We start from the raw sequence: 17133 nt of genomic DNA, 5'->3' as shown, positions 1-17133 counted from the left end.
CCGCCTGACGCTCAGACACACCACCTGACGCTCAGACACACTGCCTGATGCTCAGACACACCGCCTGACGCTCAGACACACCACCTGACGCTCAGACAGACCGCCTGATCCTCAGACAGACCGCCTGACACTCGGAAACACCACCCCATGCTCAGACACACCGCCTCACGCTCAGACAGACCACCTCATGCTCAGACACACCGCCTGACACTCAGACACACCGCCTGACGCTCAGACACACCACCTGACGCTCAGACACACTGCCTGATGCTCAGACACACCGCCTCAGTTTGTTTTGAGGCCCAGCCAGATGAGAACAAACTTCCCCCGAAAGGGCAGGGGCCTTATGGTTGCTAAGTAACCAGGTGGCATCGTTCAGCTCTGGCTCCGGGTTCCGTGGGGTCCAACGGCGCGGAGCAGGGAGGGAGGCGCTTGTGGACTGTGGGTGCGTCCCGCCCCAGCTGCTCACTCCCGCACCCAGGGCCCCAGGGAGAGGCTGCACAGCGGGGCAGAGCGGGGCTCGCCCGGGGAGCGGACACGATGGCCACTATGGAGGAAGAGGACCTCTCGGAGTATTTCCGCATGCAGTACGGGCAGAAGCTCCTGAAGCTGCTGATGTGAGTAAAACGCTCCTTCCCCCCCACCTCCACCTTGGCCTCCCCGCTCCCGCTTTGGCCTTCCCCTCGCCTCCCCCCTTCTGTGGCCTTCCACCATCCATCCCACCCTCCTCTGCTCCGCACACCCACCTCCTTCTCTGCTCCCCCCACTCAGCGCTGCCACCCCTTCCCTCCTGGTCTCTCCACCATCTCTCCCTCCCCCAACCTCTCCTCCTGCCTGGCCACCAGCCCACAATTCACTCTCCGCGCTCCTCGGCTCCGTCCACACAAAGGAGGGGCTCTGTCCTGGCAGCCCAGACCCCACGTGAGCAACTCAGAGCCTGCAGGCCACGGGCCGCCCGAAAGGCCAGGCCACGTCCCCGACGCTGAGCAGGCAGCCCTGAGCTCCGGCGAATGCTTCTGTATCTTTGCGGCAGGAAATTCCCAGCCACGGAGGAGCAATCGCCATCGCCGTCCATTCGGCTGCTGGAGAAGAAGAAAGAGGCGGCGCTGGTGCACAGGGCTATGGAGGCTCAGAAGGAGGTGAGAGAAGGGAGCCGGGCAGTGACTGCTGTGGCAGGGCATCGTCAGAGCCAGGCACACGCTGCGCGGCTCCCCCAGACTGGCTGGGGTCTCCGGGAGGCACAGCACAGAAGCCGACCCACTGACCTCTGGCCCTGCTCGGGACTGGCAGGGCGGGGGAGCACCAGCTGTGGGCGCCAGAGCGGGGTCACTGGAGCAGAGCTCGGGCTCACCTCTGCCTGGCGCCGTGTCCCCGCAGGCATTCCGGACGAGGATGGAGGCCCTGAATAACCGATGGGAGGAGCTCGGTGCTAAGGAGATTCAGCTGAAGGCTTATATCAAGAAATTTGAGCAGTTCATACAGGTACAGCCAGTCCAGCAGCACTCACACAACCCGCCCTGTGCTGTAACACAGCCGCCTGTTCCCATTACACCTGGAGGGCTGCTCCGTGAGACACCCGCACACACGCTCCTGCGCTGTAACACAGCCGCCTGTTCCCATTACACCTGGAGGGCTGCTCCGTGAGACACCCGCACACACGCTCCTGCGCTGTAACACAGCCGCCTGTTCCCATTACACCTGGAGGGTTGCTCCGTGAGACACCCGCACACACGCTCCTGCGCTGTAACACAGCCGCCTGATCCCATTACACCTGGAGGGCTGCTCCGTGACACACATGCACACCTGCCCCTGAGTTGTCCCCATTACATCTAGAGGGTTCCTCCATAATACACCCACATACATGTCCCTGATCTGTACAATAGCTGCCAGTTCCTGTTGCAGCCGGAGGGATGCTCCGTGATACACCCGCACACACACCCGAGCTGTACACAGAGCGTATAGAGCAGGAATTGATGTTTCAGTGCAGGAGCTGCACCTTTATCCCCCAGAGCCTCCGCTCTAGCCCCTTCCCTCTGTATCGCAGCCAGAGAAGGACTCAGGAGGGCTGTCTGGGGTGGGTGTCTCTATGTTGCCGGGAGCCTACAAGAGCGGCTCCATCATGCCCAGCTCTCGTGGCATCTCCGGTAAAGCCTCAGCCAACATTCTCCTCTGGGGCGGTGGCAGGAAGTTCCCTGCAGCCCTCCCTAGCCTAGGACCAGGTGCCAATGGCCATGGCAGTTACGGGACCCCAGCCCAGCTGCTGGTGACTGGCTAGCTCCATTGCTGCCCATTGGCACAGGCCTGGCTCCTCCAGGCTTTTCTTCCTCTCCTCCGCCCTGTCGTAGTCTCTCTCCTCTTCCAAGCGCTGCTGGTGTTGGAGGGGCGTGGGGCTGGGCAGGACATGTCCCCTCGTGGTGCGGTCACATCGCTAACCTCCCACATCCCTTGTCTGGGACTTCCTTTCCGGGGCGGGGCGTTCCACGCGGTGGCGGGGCGTTGCTAGGAAAATGACCAGAAGCGAATTCGAGCCCTGAAGAAAGCCAACAGGGAGAAAGAGCTGAAGAAGCAGAGGGTGAAGGAGTTGGCCAAGGCCAGGCTGGACATGGCGGTCCTTAAACAGGAGCACCAGCGGCTCTACAACAAGCTGCAGCAGTACTCCATCTTCAGAAACTACCTGGAGAAGGTGGTTGAGGTGTCGGAGGTGAGCGTGGACCCTACGGGCCCCCACATGCGGAAGGGACCGTGGGAAGGGGCCAGAGTCTCGGGGAGATGAGGCAAAGTTCAGGGTCCCCTGCGGAGGTGCAGAGAGCGTAGGGAAGGTTTTCCTGGCGCTAGAAGGGAGCAGGGCCGTGTGGGAGGGACTTCGGGAAGGGGCTGCAGGTCTGAGCTGAGTGGAGGTGGGACCCCTGGGTCCTGGCCAAGGGGAGGAAGCGGAGGCTGGGGGAGCGGAGATGTGTGCCGAGGGATGCGCAGGCTGGGGGAGGGAGGATATTTCCCGGGCATAGGGGCGAGGACGATGCTGGGACAGAGACGTGCTGGGGTGCTCGGCTCGCCTAGGGCGGATGTGCTAGTCACCCCTGCTCTTCCCGGCCTGGGCACCGGTGCCACCAGGAGGCAGCGCACTAGGCTCCCATGTGCCAGGCTGGGCCATGAGGCAGTAACGCCAGGTGCGCTGTGCTGCAGTTTGAGGAGATCCGGGAAGTCATTGGCCGGTACAAGACGCTGGTGGGCATGCACCAGGACCTCGTGCAGTCGGCGCAGGAGGGGCTGGAGATGATCGAGCAGGCGAAGGTGCGCCTGGCGCACTACACGGAGGAGAAGGACGATGAGATCCTGAAGCACAACAACGAGCTGGCACGCCTGCAGATGCGCTTCGACCATGCCCGCAGCGATGTCATCGTCTGGGTAAGGGGGATCCCCGGACAAGGGCCCCGAGGCAGCCCTCTCCCTCCTCCCACCCAGGGAACTCTCCCAGCTTGCTGGGCCAGGGTGTGTGGGCAGCAAGATTCTGCCACGCTGTTTGCCGGGTGGGTGCCCATCCCGACCTGCTGGGGCACCCGGGGATCCCACCACAGGCCATGAGTTTCAGGGGGCCACTGGGTCAGAAATCATTGACGTTAACTCTTGTGCACAGTATAAGCGTTCCACCAACTCGCTGTCACGCCGGGCTGCGGCAAACCCAAATGCCTGGCTTGGTTCTGCAGGGTGACTAAGCGAACGTGATTTAAGAGAGGCTGAAACCGACATACGGCCCGGATCCCTCAGAGTCCCGAACCACGGGCCAGTGGGACTCCACCCAGGCAACGCATGAGGCACGTGAATCGGGGTCACACTCAGGGGTGCCTGGGTGTGACACTAAAGCCATTGCATGACGTGGGTGCGATCTGGCTAATTTACACCAGGCTGCTGGGAAATAGGAGACCTATTTGCTCCCATCCAGTCTATCCCCCAGGGCCCAGGCTGGATCGTCCCCCACAGGCTGGCCTCCAAGCCTTTAATTAATGGAACTGTGAAGACCTTGAGTCTTGGGGCTGTCAGCAGGCCCTTGGGTGAGGATCCTGGGCTAACCTCTGAGTGGATATGTTCAGCCTTTTCTTTGATCAACCGTAATCCAGGACTCCAACTGATACCCCTCGATTCGCCCCTTTCTCCTCCCTCTCTGCTGGTTATACTCTTCAGATACGTGCAGGCAGTAGCCTTGCTCCTCCCAGGTCCTGTCTGGTAGCCAGGGCCCTGAGCATACTGGGATGATGCGCCTGAGTAAATAGCTGCCTAATTCAGAAATGGCCAAAGAATCGTGCTCTGCAATCCGAGCCTTCATTGGCCACCACAAGAAGCGGCTCTCCAGCTGTGGTGGCGCGTCGGGGTCCCCCGCCTCCTGCACCCCGTAATGGCACGGACAGACTCCCCCAGCCAGTAGAACAGAGGGAGTTTATTGCTCCTCCAGGATACAGCACAGCACAGATGTCATCTGGTCACAGGGCAGGCCTAGGATGCCTCAGCCCCCCTTGAGATGGGGGAGCCTGGGCCCCTAAATCCCAGCCTGCTGCTTAGGCTGCTTCCTCCATGATCCCAGACAGAAACTAAAACTCTCCTCCAGCCCTGCCCCCAGCCAGGGGCGGCATCCACCTTCCTTGTTCCTCTCCTTGGGGGGTAACCGGTCGAACAGGTTCCCTCCCTGTCCCATCAGCGACTCGGCTGGGCCGTGGTGCAGGCAGCAGCCAGTGGGGGTCACCCACAGCCCCAGCCCAGCAACCAGCAAGGTACCCGCACTACGTCACACCAGCCCTGGGAAGGAACCCTCCCAAAGCAGCCAGCCTGTCTTCTCATGCAGCAGGCTCCTTCCCCATTTCCAGTCCTGGTCCAGTTGTGCCATTACCCCTGGGAGCAGCCCCGGCTGCGCTCGGAGCCTTCACGACGGCTCACAGCCCCGAGCCGAGCCTCTGCCAGGGTAAATGGAAGGGGAAGGGCAACTCCATGCCCAGGCACGTCCCAGGGGAGAGCGGCTCCGCCCTGGGAGCTGACGGGCGGCTGTCGAGCTGGCACGTCCCGGGTTTCGCCAGGCTCCCTGCTGAGCCACGAGGCTCCCTGCCCTCTCTCCGCAGGAGTCCCGCTGGGCCCACATCCAGAACACGGCCGCCAAGAAAACCCTCATGCTGGGCACCATCAAGATGGCCACCCTGAACCTCTTCCAGGGCGTGAGCAAGCAGCTGAAGGAGACCTTGAACGTGTCCGTGGAGGACACCCACAAGCAGCTGGACATGGTACAGCCCCACTGACGCCCGCCCCTGGCCCCCAGCTCAGCGCGGGAGAGCAGAGAGCATCTGGCTCCTCGCCCCACCCTGCAGGGGGCGCTCTGGGGCCGGCCGGGCTGCCCATGGCGGAGCAGAGGGGTGAGGAGCAATAGATGAGCCTGGAGCCTGAGCTGACGGGGGCAGCGCAGGGGAGGGGCGGGTCTATTTGTGGGTGATCTGGGCCGGTGGGTGGCTGCACTGGCTACAAATTCCTCGCGGGTCTGGGCCATCGCTGCTCACGTTCATTAGCTGGCTCCCTGCTCTCAAACACTGGCCCCAGAGAGCCGCCCCACTCGCTCTGAGCTGGGGGTGCAAATGCCCAGGCCTCCTTCACAGCCCTATTTACAGCCCTGGGCCAAACACCTGCCATTCCTGCTGCAAAAGCCATTCCCAGCCAGCCCAACCCTCCTGCCCCGTCTCTCCTCTCCCCCCAGATCCAGCAGTTCATCCAGGACCTCTCTGACATCTGGGCAGAGGTGAAAAAGAAGGAGGTCCAGAACCGATCCATGGCAGCCGTGCCCAAGGACGTGTAAGGGCCACACCAGCTCCCCCAGTCCTGCCTGGGGGAGGCTCAGCCAGCTGAGACAGGAAAGGGACGGAGCCCCCAGGGATGCTGCAGACGGCGCCAGCGCTCTCCATCGTCCTGTGCAAAGAGCCCGTCCACGATATCAGACAAAGCATTTTCACGGCGTTTGCTCCTCGGTTACACACAAACCAGCCCAGAGCAGAGTCCGGGCATTGCCGTCCGAAATAGAGATTTGGATCCACCAAAGTATTTCACAAACTCTTCCTGAAACTCCAGACGGCTCCTTCCAACAGTCTCAGCGTGTCATTTACCGGGGCTGCAAGCGAGTGTGGACCAGGCTTAGCGGTTAATCTAGGCGCCTACAGGGCGTCCCCGCTATAAGTCGCCCCAGTACCTATCGGTTCCTCGCTGGCGTCGTTGCTGCCGGTAGGAACCGATCCATTATAAGTCCTCTCATTCCCCGCTCTTACGTGGCACAACCCCCCACCGCTGCACCGCCTGTCCTGGTGACCGATGCGGCCGGATGGCTTTGGATGGGGGGGAGCAGGAGAGGAATCTTTCCCGTTGCTACAGCCCCCTCCTCCCCAGGGTCCCATGTGCAGGGACTGCGGCGTTCACCACCCCTGGGAGAGGAGGCGGCAGTTCGGCCCTGTCTCCGCTGCCACGGGGCACAGAGCCGGCCCAAGCCACGGGCCTGGGGCGCCCCATTGTAGGGCGCTGCGCGGGGCTGCCGGACTGAACGGGGGCGGCGCCACGCTCCCAGGGCCCGGGGCGCATGAATGGCTCAGGCCAGCCCTGACTGGGCAGCAAGGAAACGCTCACTGCTAGGCCTGCTGACCAGCACCAGGGCTCAGGGCCTTGGTTTATATCCCCTCTCCCCGCTGATGGTTCCACCTGCTCGGGCTTGGGGGCAGCATCCAGAGGGGCACAAGGAAGAACCAGGAGCCAGCTGCAACAGCTCGTCTCCCCCGAGCCAGGCCTGCTCTGGGGGCACGGGAGCAACCCCCCAAGGGGGCTTCCTGCACCCCCGGCAGAGCCCCTATCAGGGCTCTAAGCCCTGGAACTGCCCCTTGCGACAAGTTCTCCTGGAACAGCCGCCAGCCAGGAGCCAGCGAACCCCAGGTCCACCACTGGGCCCTCCCAACAGAGCCCACAGCCGCCCACACAGAGCCCCTGCCAGGCTGGGGAGAGCCGTGGGGGGCTGGGCTGCAGGCAGAGGGGAGATACGGGGGCAGCGTTACGGTGGGGGGGGGGCAGATGGTGGCAGAGGGGAGGGCAGAGGGGCTCAGAGGAGCAGTGTTACGGTGGGGGGGGCAGATGGTGGCAGAGGGGAGGGCAGAGGGGCTCAGAGGGGCAGCGTTACGGTGCGGGGGGGCAGAGGGGCTCAGAGGGGCAGCGTTACGGTGGGGGGGGCAGAGGGGCTCAGAGGGGCAGCGTTACGGTGGGGGGGCAGAGGGGCTCAGAGGGGCAGTGTTACGGTGGGGGGGGCAGAGGGGCTCAGAGGGGCAGTGTTACGGTGGGGGGGGGTAGAGGGGCTCAGAGGGGCAGCGTTACGGAGGGGGGGGGTAGAGGGGCTCAGAGGGGCAGCGTTACGGAGGGGGGGGCAGAGGGGCTCAGGGGGGCAGCGTTACGGTGCGGGGGGGCAGAGCGGCTCAGGGGGGCACCATGCTCCTCAATGGAATTTTCCATCAATCTCCTGCCAGCGCAGCTCCCGCTTGCCGCGGCCTGTCCGGGGGCGTCCAGCCGGGTCTCCCATTCCCGCAGCTTCGTGGGCGCTCAGCCGAGAACGTCCTTGAACAGCTGCCCCGCTCGCGCGGCACGAGGCAGGTCCAGCCTTGACACTCACAAGGGAGCCTTGGCCGAGAGCTCCGGAGCCTCAGGGCCTGCCCGGGCGAGGGAGCCGTCTCTCCCCACCGATTTCGGCCGGCTCTGGAGCAGAGGCTGAGAACGCAGGTCTCACCGCCTGTGCGGCAGACTCAGCTCTGCATGGGGCAGAGACAAGCCCCCCAGACCTGGCCCAGCTCCCTGCTGCACAATGGAGGGTTGCGAGGGAGGGAGGTGCCCTGGCGCTTCCTGGTGGGGGCTGCCAGCCCGAGCAGGCCATGTGCTGAGTAGCTCAGGGAGGGCCGATGGCGATGGGGTCGGACATTGGGGAATCACTCTCACTGGGGTGCCAGAACCAGCGGGGCAAGCGCCCTTCGGGGATGCTCCGGGCTGATTGGTCCTGCCACAGGCAGGGAGGAGGCGTGATGAGCTGCCGAGGCCCCTTCCGGCTCTGCACCGCATGCTCACTTACACCACTGTGAATCCAGCCAGCTGCACTGGACCAGGTCCTTGGCCCGGGCTCAGTCCCTGTTGGGCTGCAGGAGAGAGCCTGGCTAGAGGGGAATCCCCGAGAGCACAGTCAGGTTACACCCTCTACCCCCACCCCCATTCTGGTCCGGGCTGGAGGGAGGTTGGGGCCCGGGCTAGAGCCAGCTGCGTTCTCGGGAAATGCTGCCATGAGGATCACTCGAGCCCCTGTACGTTACAGCAGCCCTGTGGCTGCTCTGGCTTACGCCAGGGCCCAGTCGGGCTCCCGCAGAAAGCCCCACCCTTGCCTCCTGCCCCTCGTGATGGGTGCACTTGGGTTCAAGCCCACTCGGCTTCCTCCACGTTTACATCGTGTAAGAGCCGGGATGGCTCCGGAGGCCTGGTGGGCGGAGGGGAAGGCCCGGTGCCGGCAGGGGAGGAAACGTGCCCGAGGCAGGTTAGAACCGGGGAGTCGTGGCTCTGGTTCTGTGCTCGCGCCCTGAGCCTGAACCCCCACTGCAGTGAGCCCAGCCCCCGGTGGCACGTCAGCAGCATCACGCTGGCGCAAGGCCGCTGGGCACCCGGCCCTCGGGGGCTCTCCCACCCCGCGCGGGCATGTCAGCTGGGACCAGTCTCTGCTGGGCCCCTCTTGCAGCAGCATCATGGCACGAAGCAGCCACGCTGACGAGCTCCCGTCCGTTTCTGAGCCATGCATGAGCTCCAGCTCCACTGCCCATGCGCCCTGCAGAGCCTGCCCCGTGCAGGGCCCGTCCTGGGTCTGTTTCCTGGCAGGGAGGCGAGGCGAGCTGCAGAAATCCCTCCCTTGTGACCGGGTTTGTCAATCCCCTCTCCCAGCCTGCAGCCCCGGGCTCTGTGTACCTCGGACCATCGAGCTGCTCCCACGGAACGATGGGTCCCGTCACGCGTCCAGCTCCCACGTCAAAATCTGGGGCTTTATGTTTCTAACCTCTCAGCAGAGGGCAGAGATTCTGCCTAAATCCGCAGCTCTCTGGCCGCCCGCCACGTGCTCCGATCAGCGTCCCTCTCCGGCCCGAGAGGTTTCCCGATGGGGAGTGTCTGTGAGGGGCGAGTGGGAAATTCCTTCCAAAAGCAGAATGTTTCCCATGACAGGAAGCCAAAAGGGACCAAATCCCCAGCTGGAAGCAGCCAGAGCCGCTGTCTGGCCTGGGGCATGTCAGGAGCAGGGTGAAAATTACCCTGCTTGGCAGAGGAGAGACTGGAGTAAGGAACTGATGCATTGCTGGGCCATTGCCTGCACTTGGGGGAAGACTTGCTGCTCTGGCGCCTCCTGCTGGTAGCACCGGGCAATTAGTCCTTTCCTCAGCCGGGCGCCTCCTGCTGGTAGCACCGGGCAATTAGTCCCTTCCTCAGCCTGGCGCCTCCTGCTGGTAGCACCGGGCAATTAGTCCTTTCCTCAGCCGGGCGCCTCCTGCTGGTAGCACCGGGCAATTAGTCCTTTCCTCAGCCGGGCGCCTCCTGCTGGTAGCACCGGGCAATTAGTCCCTTCCTCAGCCGGGCGCCTCCTGCTGGTAGCACCGGGCAATTAGTCCTTTCCTCAGCCTGGCGCCTCCTGCTGGTAGCACCGGGCAATTAGTCCCTTCCTCAGCCTGGCGCCTCCTGCTGGTAGCACCGGGCAATTAGTCCCTTCCTCAGCCGGGCGCCTCCTGCTGGTAGCACCGGGCAATTAGTCCTTTCCTCAGCCTGGCGCCTCCTGCTGGTAGCACCGGGCAATTAGTCCCTTCCTCAGCCGGGCGCCTCCTGCTGGTAGCACCGGGCAATTAGTCCCTTCCTCAGCCGGGCGCCTCCTGCTGGTAGCACCGGGCAATTAGTCCCTTCCTCAGCCTGGCGCCTCCTGCTGGTAGCACCGGGCAATTAGTCCCTTCCTCAGCCGGGCGCCTCCTGCTGGTAGCACCGGGCAATTAGTCCTTTCCTCAGCCTGGCGCCTCCTGCTGGTAGCACCGGGCAATTAGTCCCTTCCTCAGCCGGGCGCCTCCTGCTGGTAGCGCCGGGCAATTAGTCCTTTCCTCAGCCTGGCGCCTCCTGCTGGTAGCACCGGGCAATTAGTCCTTTCCTCAGCCTGGCGCCTCCTGCTGGTAGCACCGGGCAATTAGTCCCTTCCTCAGCCGGGCGCCTCCTGCTGGTAGCACCGGGCAATTAGTCCCTTCCTCAGCCTGGCGCCTCCTGCTGGTAGCGCCGGGCACTTAGTCCCTTCCTCAGCCGGGCGCCTCCTGCTGGTAGCACCGGGCAATTAGTCCTTTCCTCAGCCGGGCGCCTCCTGCTGGTAGCGCCGGGCAATTAGTCCTTTCCTCAGCCGGGCGCCTCCTGCTGGTAGCACCGGGCAATTAGTCCTTTCCTCAGCCGGGCGCCTCCTGCTGGTAGCACCGGGCAATTAGTCCCTTCCTCAGCCGGGCGCCTCCTGCTGGTAGCACCGGGCAATTAGTCCTTTCCTCAGCCTGGCGCCTCCTGCTGGTAGCACCGGGCAATTAGTCCTTTCCTCAGCCGGGCGCCTCCTGCTGGTAGCACCGGGCAATTAGTCCTTTCCTCAGCCGGGCGCCTCCTGCTGGTAGCACCGGGCAATTAGTCCCTTCCTCAGCCGGGCGCCTCCTGCTGGTAGCACCGGGCAATTAGTCCTTTCCTCAGCCTGGCGCCTCCTGCTGGTAGCACCGGGCAATTAGTCCTTTCCTCAGCCTGGCGCCGCCTGCTGGTAGCACCGGGCAATTAGTCCTTTCCTCAGCCTGGTGCCGCCTGCTGGTAGCACCGGGCACTTAGTCCTTTCCTCAGCCGGGCGCCTCCTGCTGGTAGCACCGGGCAATTAGTCCTTTCCTCAGCCGGGCGCCTCCTGCTGGTAGCACCGGGCACTTAGTCCTTTCCTCAGCCTGGCGCCTCCTGCTGGTAGCGCCGGGCAATTAGTCCTTTCCTCAGCCGGGCGCCTCCTGCTGGTAGCGCCGGGCACTTAGTCCTTTCCTCAGCCGGGCGCCGCCTGCTGGTAGCACCGGGCAATTAGTCCTTTCCTCAGCCTTGCGCCTCCTGCTGGTAGCACCGGGCACTTAGTCCTTTCCTCAGCCTTGCGCCTCCTGCTGGTAGCACCGGGCACTTAGTCCTTTCCTCAGCCTGGCGCCTCCTGCTGGTAGCACCGGGCAATTAGTCCTTTCCTCAGCCTTGCGCCTCCTGCTGGTAGCACCGGGCACTTAGTCCTTTCCTCAGCCGGGCGCCTCCTGCTGGTAGCACCGGGCAATTAGTCCTTTACTCAGCCGGGTGCCTCCTGCTGGTAGCACCGGGCACTTAGTCCTTTCCTCAGCCGGGCGCCTCCTGCTGGTAGTGCCGGGCAATTAGTCCTTTCCTCAGCCGGGCGCCTCCTGCTGGTAGCACCGGGCACTTAGTCCTTTCCTCAGCCGGGCGCCTCCTGCTGGTAGCACCGGGCAATTAGTCCCTTCCTCAGCCGGGCGCCTCCTGCTGGTAGCACCGGGCACTTAGTCCCTTCCTCAGCCGGGCGCCTCCTGCTGGTAGTGCCGGGCAATTAGTCCCTTCCTCAGCCGGGCGCCTCCTGCTGGTAGCACCAGGCAATTAGTCCCTTCCTCAGCCTGGCGCCTCCTGCTGGTAGCGCCGGGCACTTAGTCCCTTCCTCAGCCGGGCGCCTCCTGCTGGTAGCACCGGGCAATTAGTCCTTTCCTCAGCCTGGCGCCTCCTGCTGGTAGCACCGGGCAATTAGTCCTTTCCTCAGCCGGGCGCCTCCTGCTGGTAGCGCCGGGCAATTAGTCCTTTCCTCAGCCGGGCGCCTCCTGCTGGTAGCACCGGGCAATTAGTCCTTTCCTCAGCCGGGCGCCTCCTGCTGGTAGCACCGGGCAATTAGTCCCTTCCTCAGCCGGGCGCCTCCTGCTGGTAGCACCGGGCAATTAGTCCTTTCCTCAGCCTGGCGCCTCCTGCTGGTAGCACCGGGCAATTAGTCCTTTCCTCAGCCGGGCGCCTCCTGCTGGTAGCACCGGGCAATTAGTCCTTTCCTCAGCCGGGCGCCTCCTGCTGGTAGCACCGGGCAATTAGTCCCTTCCTCAGCCGGGCGCCTCCTGCTGGTAGCACCGGGCAATTAGTCCTTTCCTCAGCCTGGCGCCTCCTGCTGGTAGCACCGGGCAATTAGTCCTTTCCTCAGCCTGGCGCCGCCTGCTGGTAGCACCGGGCAATTAGTCCTTTCCTCAGCCTGGTGCCGCCTGCTGGTAGCACCGGGCACTTAGTCCTTTCCTCAGCCGGGCGCCTCCTGCTGGTAGCACAGGGCAATTAGTCCTTTCCTCAGCCGGGCGCCTCCTGCTGGTAGCACCGGGCACTTAGTCCTTTCCTCAGCCTGGCGCCTCCTGCTGGTAGCGCCGGGCAATTAGTCCTTTCCTCAGCCGGGCGCCTCCTGCTGGTAGCGCCGGGCACTTAGTCCTTTCCTCAGCCGGGCGCCGCCTGCTGGTAGCACCGGGCAATTAGTCCTTTCCTCAGCCTTGCGCCTCCTGCTGGTAGCACCGGGCACTTAGTCCTTTCCTCAGCCTTGCGCCTCCTGCTGGTAGCACCGGGCACTTAGTCCTTTCCTCAGCCTGGCGCCTCCTGCTGGTAGCACCGGGCAATTAGTCCTTTCCTCAGCCTTGCGCCTCCTGCTGGTAGCACCGGGCACTTAGTCCTTTCCTCAGCCGGGCGCCTCCTGCTGGTAGCACCGGGCAATTAGTCCTTTACTCAGCCGGGTGCCTCCTGCTGGTAGCACCGGGCACTTAGTCCTTTCCTCAGCCGGGCGCCTCCTGCTGGTAGTGCCGGGCAATTAGTCCTTTCCTCAGCCGGGCGCCTCCTGCTGGTAGCACCGGGCACTTAGTCCTTTCCTCAGCCGGGCGCCGCCTGCTGGTAGCACCGGGCACTTAGTCCTTTCCTCAGCCTTGCGCCTCCTGCTGGTAGCACCGGGCAATTAGTCCTTTCCTCAGCCGGGCGCCGCCTGCTGGTAGCACCGGGCAATTAGTCCTTTACTCAGCCGGGTGCCTCCTGCTGGTAGCACCGGGCAATTAGTCCTTTCCTCAGCCGGGCGCCTCCTGCTGGTAGCACCGGGCAATTAGTCCTTTACTCAGCCGGGCGCCTCCTGCTGGTAGCACCGGGCACTTAGTCCTTTCCTCAGCCGGGCACCTCCTGCTGGTAGCACCGGGCACTTAGTCCTTTCCTCAGCCTGGCGCCTCCTGCTGGTAGCGCCGGGCAATTAGTCCTTTCCTCAGCCGGGCGCCTCCTGCTGGTAGCGCCGGGCACTTAGTCCTTTCCTCAGCCGGGCGCCGCCTGCTGGTAGCACCGGGCAATTAGTCCTTTCCTCAGCCTTGCGCCTCCTGCTGGTAGCACCGGGCACTTAGTCCTTTCCTCAGCCTTGCGCCTCCTGCTGGTAGCACCGGGCACTTAGTCCTTTCCTCAGCCTGGCGCCTCCTGCTGGTAGCACCGGGCAATTAGTCCTTTCCTCAGCCTTGCGCCTCCTGCTGGTAGCACCGGGCACTTAGTCCTTTCCTCAGCCGGGCGCCTCCTGCTGGTAGCACCGGGCAATTAGTCCTTTACTCAGCCGGGTGCCTCCTGCTGGTAGCACCGGGCACTTAGTCCTTTCCTCAGCCGGGCGCCTCCTGCTGGTAGTGCCGGGCAATTAGTCCTTTCCTCAGCCGGGCGCCTCCTGCTGGTAGCACCGGGCAATTAGTCCTTTCCTCAGCCGGGCGCCGCCTGCTGGTAGCACCGGGCAATTAGTCCTTTACTCAGCCGGGTGCCTCCTGCTGGTAGCACCGGGCAATTAGTCCTTTCCTCAGCCGGGCGCCTCCTGCTGGTAGCACCGGGCAATTAGTCCTTTCCTCAGCCGGGCACCTCCTGCTGGTAGCACCGGGCACTTAGTCCTTTACTCAGCCGGGTGCCTCCTGCTGGTAGCACCGGGCAATTAGTCCTTTCCTCAGCCGGGCGCCGCCTGCTGGTAGCACCGGGCAATTAGTCCTTTACTCAGCCGGGTGCCTCCTGCTGGTAGCACCGGGCAATTAGTCCTTTCCTCAGCCGGGCGCCTCCTGCTGGTAGCACCGGGCAATTAGTCCTTTACTCAGCCGGGCGCCTCCTGCTGGTAGCACCGGGCACTTAGTCCTTTCCTCAGCCGGGCACCTCCTGCTGGTAGCACCGGGCACTTAGTCCTTTCCTCAGCCGGGCACCTCCTGCTGGTAGCACCGGGCACTTAGTCCTTTCCTCAGCCGGGCGCCGCCTGCTGGTAGCACCGGGCACTTAGTCCTTTCCTCAGCCGGGCGCCTCCTGCTGGTAGCACCGGGCAATTAGTCCTTTCCTCAGCCGGGCGCCTCCTGCTGGTAGCACCGGGCAATTAGTCCTTTCCTCAGCCGGGCGCCTCCTGCTGGTAGCACCGGGCAATTAGTCCTTTCCTCAGCCTTGCGCCTCCTGCTGGTAGCACCGGGCACTTAGTCCTTTCCTCAGCCTGGCGCCTCCTGCTGGTAGCACCGGGCACTTAGTCCCTTCCTCAGCCGGGCGCCTCCTGCTGGTAGCACCGGGCAATTAGTCCTTTCCTCAGCCTTGCGCCTCCTGCTGGTAGCACCGGGCACTTAGTCCTTTCCTCAGCCTTGCGCCTCCTGCTGGTAGCACCAGGCAATTAGTCCTTTCCTCAGCCTTGCGCCTCCTGCTGGTAGCACCGGGCAATTAGTCCTTTCCTCAGCCTGGCGCCTCCTGCTGGTAGCACCGGGCACTTAGTCCTTTCCTCAGCCGGGCGCCGCCTGCTGGTAGCACCGGGCACTTAGTCCTTTCCTCAGCCTTGCGCCTCCTGCTGGTAGCACCGGGCAATTAGTCCTTTCCTCAGCCGGGCGCCTCCTGCTGGTAGCACCGGGCACTTAGTCCTTTCCTCAGCCGGGCGCCTCCTGCTGGTAGCACCGGGCACTTAGTCCTTTCCTCAGCCGGGCGCCGCCTGCTGGTAGCACCGGGCAATTAGTCCCTTCCTCAGCTGGGCGCCTCCTGCTGGTAGCACCGGGCACTTAGTCCTTTCCTCAGCCGGGCGCCTCCTGCTGGTAGCACCGGGCAATTAGTCCTTTCCTCAGCCGGGCGCCTCCTGCTGGTAGCACCGGGCACTTAGTCCTTTCCTCAGCCTGGCGCCGCCTGCTGGTAGCACCGGGCAATTAGTCCTTTCCTCAGCCGGGCGCCTCCTGCTGGTAGCACCGGGCACTTAGTCCTTTCCTCAGCCGGGCGCCGCCTGCTGGTAGCACCGGGCACTTAGTCCTTTCCTCAGCCTTGCGCCTCCTGCTGGTAGCACCGGGCAATTAGTCCTTTCCTCAGCCGGGCGCCTCCTGCTGGTAGCACCGGGCACTTAGTCCTTTCCTCAGCCGGGCGCCTCCTGCTGGTAGCACCGGGCACTTAGTCCTTTCCTCAGCCGGGCGCCGCCTGCTGGTAGCACCGGGCAATTAGTCCCTTCCTCAGCTGGGCGCCTCCTGCTGGTAGCACCGGGCACTTAGTCCTTTCCTCAGCCGGGCGCCTCCTGCTGGTAGCACCGGGCACTTAGTCCTTTCCTCAGCCGGGCGCCTCCTGCTGGTAGCACCGGGCACTTAGTCCTTTCCTCAGCCTGGCGCCGCCTGCTGGTAGCACCGGGCACTTAGTCCTTTCCTCAGCCGGGCACCTCCTGCTGGTAGCACCGGGCACTTAGTCCTTTCCTCAGCCTGGCGCCGCCTGCTGGTAGCACCGGGCAATTAGTCCTTTCCTCAGCCTTGCGCCTCCTGCTGGTAGTGCCGGGCAATTAGTCCTTTCCTCAGCTGGGCGCCTCCTGCTGGTAGCACTGGGCAATTAGTCCTTTCCTCAGCCTTGCGCCTCCTGCTGGTAGTGCCGGGCAATTAGTCCTTTCCTCAGCCTTGCGCCTCCTGCTGGTAGTGCCGGGCAATTAGTCCTTTCCTCAGCTGGGCGCCTCCTGCTGGTAGCACCGGGCACTTAGTCCTTTCCTCAGCCGGGCGCCTCCTGCTGCTAGCACCGGGCAATTAGTCCTTTCCTCAGCTGGGCGCCTCCTGCTGGTAGTGCCGGGCAATTAGTCCTTTCCTCAGCCGGGCGCCTCCTGCTGGTAGTGCCGGGCAATTAGTCCTTTCCTCAGCCTTGCGCCTCCTGCTGGTAGCACCGGGCACTTAGTCCTTTCCTCAGCCGGGCGCCTCCTGCTGGTAGCGCCGGGCAATTAGTCCTTTACTCAGCCTGGCGCCTCCTGCTGGTAGCACCGGGCACTTAGTCCTTTCCTCAGCCGGGCGCCTCCTGCTGGTAGCACCGGGCACTTAGTCCTTTCCTCAGCCGGGCGCCTCCTGCTGGTAGTGCCGGGCAATTAGTCCTTTCCTCAGCCTTGCGCCTCCTGCTGGTAGTGCCGGGCAATTAGTCCCTTCCTCAGCTGGGCGCCTCCTGCTGGTAGCACCGGGCACTTAGTCCTTTCCTCAGCCTTGCGCCTCCTGCTGGTAGCACCGGGCAATTAGTCCTTTCCTCAGCCGGGCGCCTCCTGCTGGTAGCACCGGGCACTTAGTCCTTTACTCAGCCTGGCGCCTCCTGCTGGTAGCACCGGGCACTTAGTCCTTTCCTCAGCCGGGCGCCTCCTGCTGGTAGCGCCGGGCAATTAGTCCTTTACTCAGCCTGGCGCCTCCTGCTGGTAGCACCGGGCACTTAGTCCTTTCCTCAGCCGTGCGCCTCCTGCTGGTAGCACCGGGCACTTAGTCCTTTCCTCAGCCGGGCGCCTCCTGCTGGTAGTGCCGGGCAATTAGTCCTTTCCTCAGCTGGGTGCCTTCTGAGTGCTGGGGTCTCACCCGTCCGTGCACCATGCTCTTGCTCTGGGGGTTGCTCCCAGACTGCAGCGTCCTGTTCAGGAAACAGTCTCCGGCAACGCCCACTCCAGTAGCCTTTCATCCCCCTTGTGGGGGGGGGATCGGCAGTCCTGAGTCTCTACTGCATCTGTGGCCAGCTGTGGCCTCCAGCCAAGCCTGTATGGGCCATGCCTTGGTGGCAAGGTGCAGTGCAAGGGGGGGA

The 17133-nt window shown here is 63.7% G+C and overlaps 1 protein-coding gene across 1 annotated transcript; it reads left to right on the top strand.

Moving 5' to 3' along the window:
* Positions 1 to 337: 337 nt before the first annotated feature.
* Positions 338 to 5867, top strand: CCDC42 (coiled-coil domain containing 42). The gene is made up of 7 exons (XM_006112586.3): positions 338 to 617; positions 1034 to 1139; positions 1378 to 1482; positions 2504 to 2701; positions 3184 to 3405; positions 5106 to 5264; positions 5729 to 5867. The coding sequence occupies exons 1-7, from the start codon at positions 541 to 543 to the stop codon at positions 5825 to 5827; spliced, it is 966 nt and encodes a 321-aa protein (XP_006112648.2). The 5' UTR covers positions 338 to 540; the 3' UTR covers positions 5828 to 5867.
* Positions 5868 to 17133: the final 11266 nt, after the last annotated feature.

This window comes from Pelodiscus sinensis, chromosome 20, assembly GCF_049634645.1.
Source record: "Pelodiscus sinensis isolate JC-2024 chromosome 20, ASM4963464v1, whole genome shotgun sequence".
NCBI classification, from domain to species: Eukaryota; Metazoa; Chordata; order Testudines; family Trionychidae; genus Pelodiscus; species Pelodiscus sinensis.
This window is presented reverse-complemented; position numbering and strand designations above follow the sequence as displayed.

Excerpts from the sequence above, each read along its gene's own strand:
- CCDC42 (XM_006112586.3), top strand. The coding sequence starts at position 541 with ATGGCCACTATGGAGGAAGAGGACCTCTCGGAGTATTTCCGCATGCAG. Across the intron at positions 1,483-2,503 it reads AATTTGAGCAGTTCATACAG|GAAAATGACCAGAAGCGAAT; the intron begins GTACAGCCAGTC and ends GGGCGTTGCTAG. Across the intron at positions 5,265-5,728 it reads CCCACAAGCAGCTGGACATG|ATCCAGCAGTTCATCCAGGA; the intron begins GTACAGCCCCAC and ends CTCTCCCCCCAG.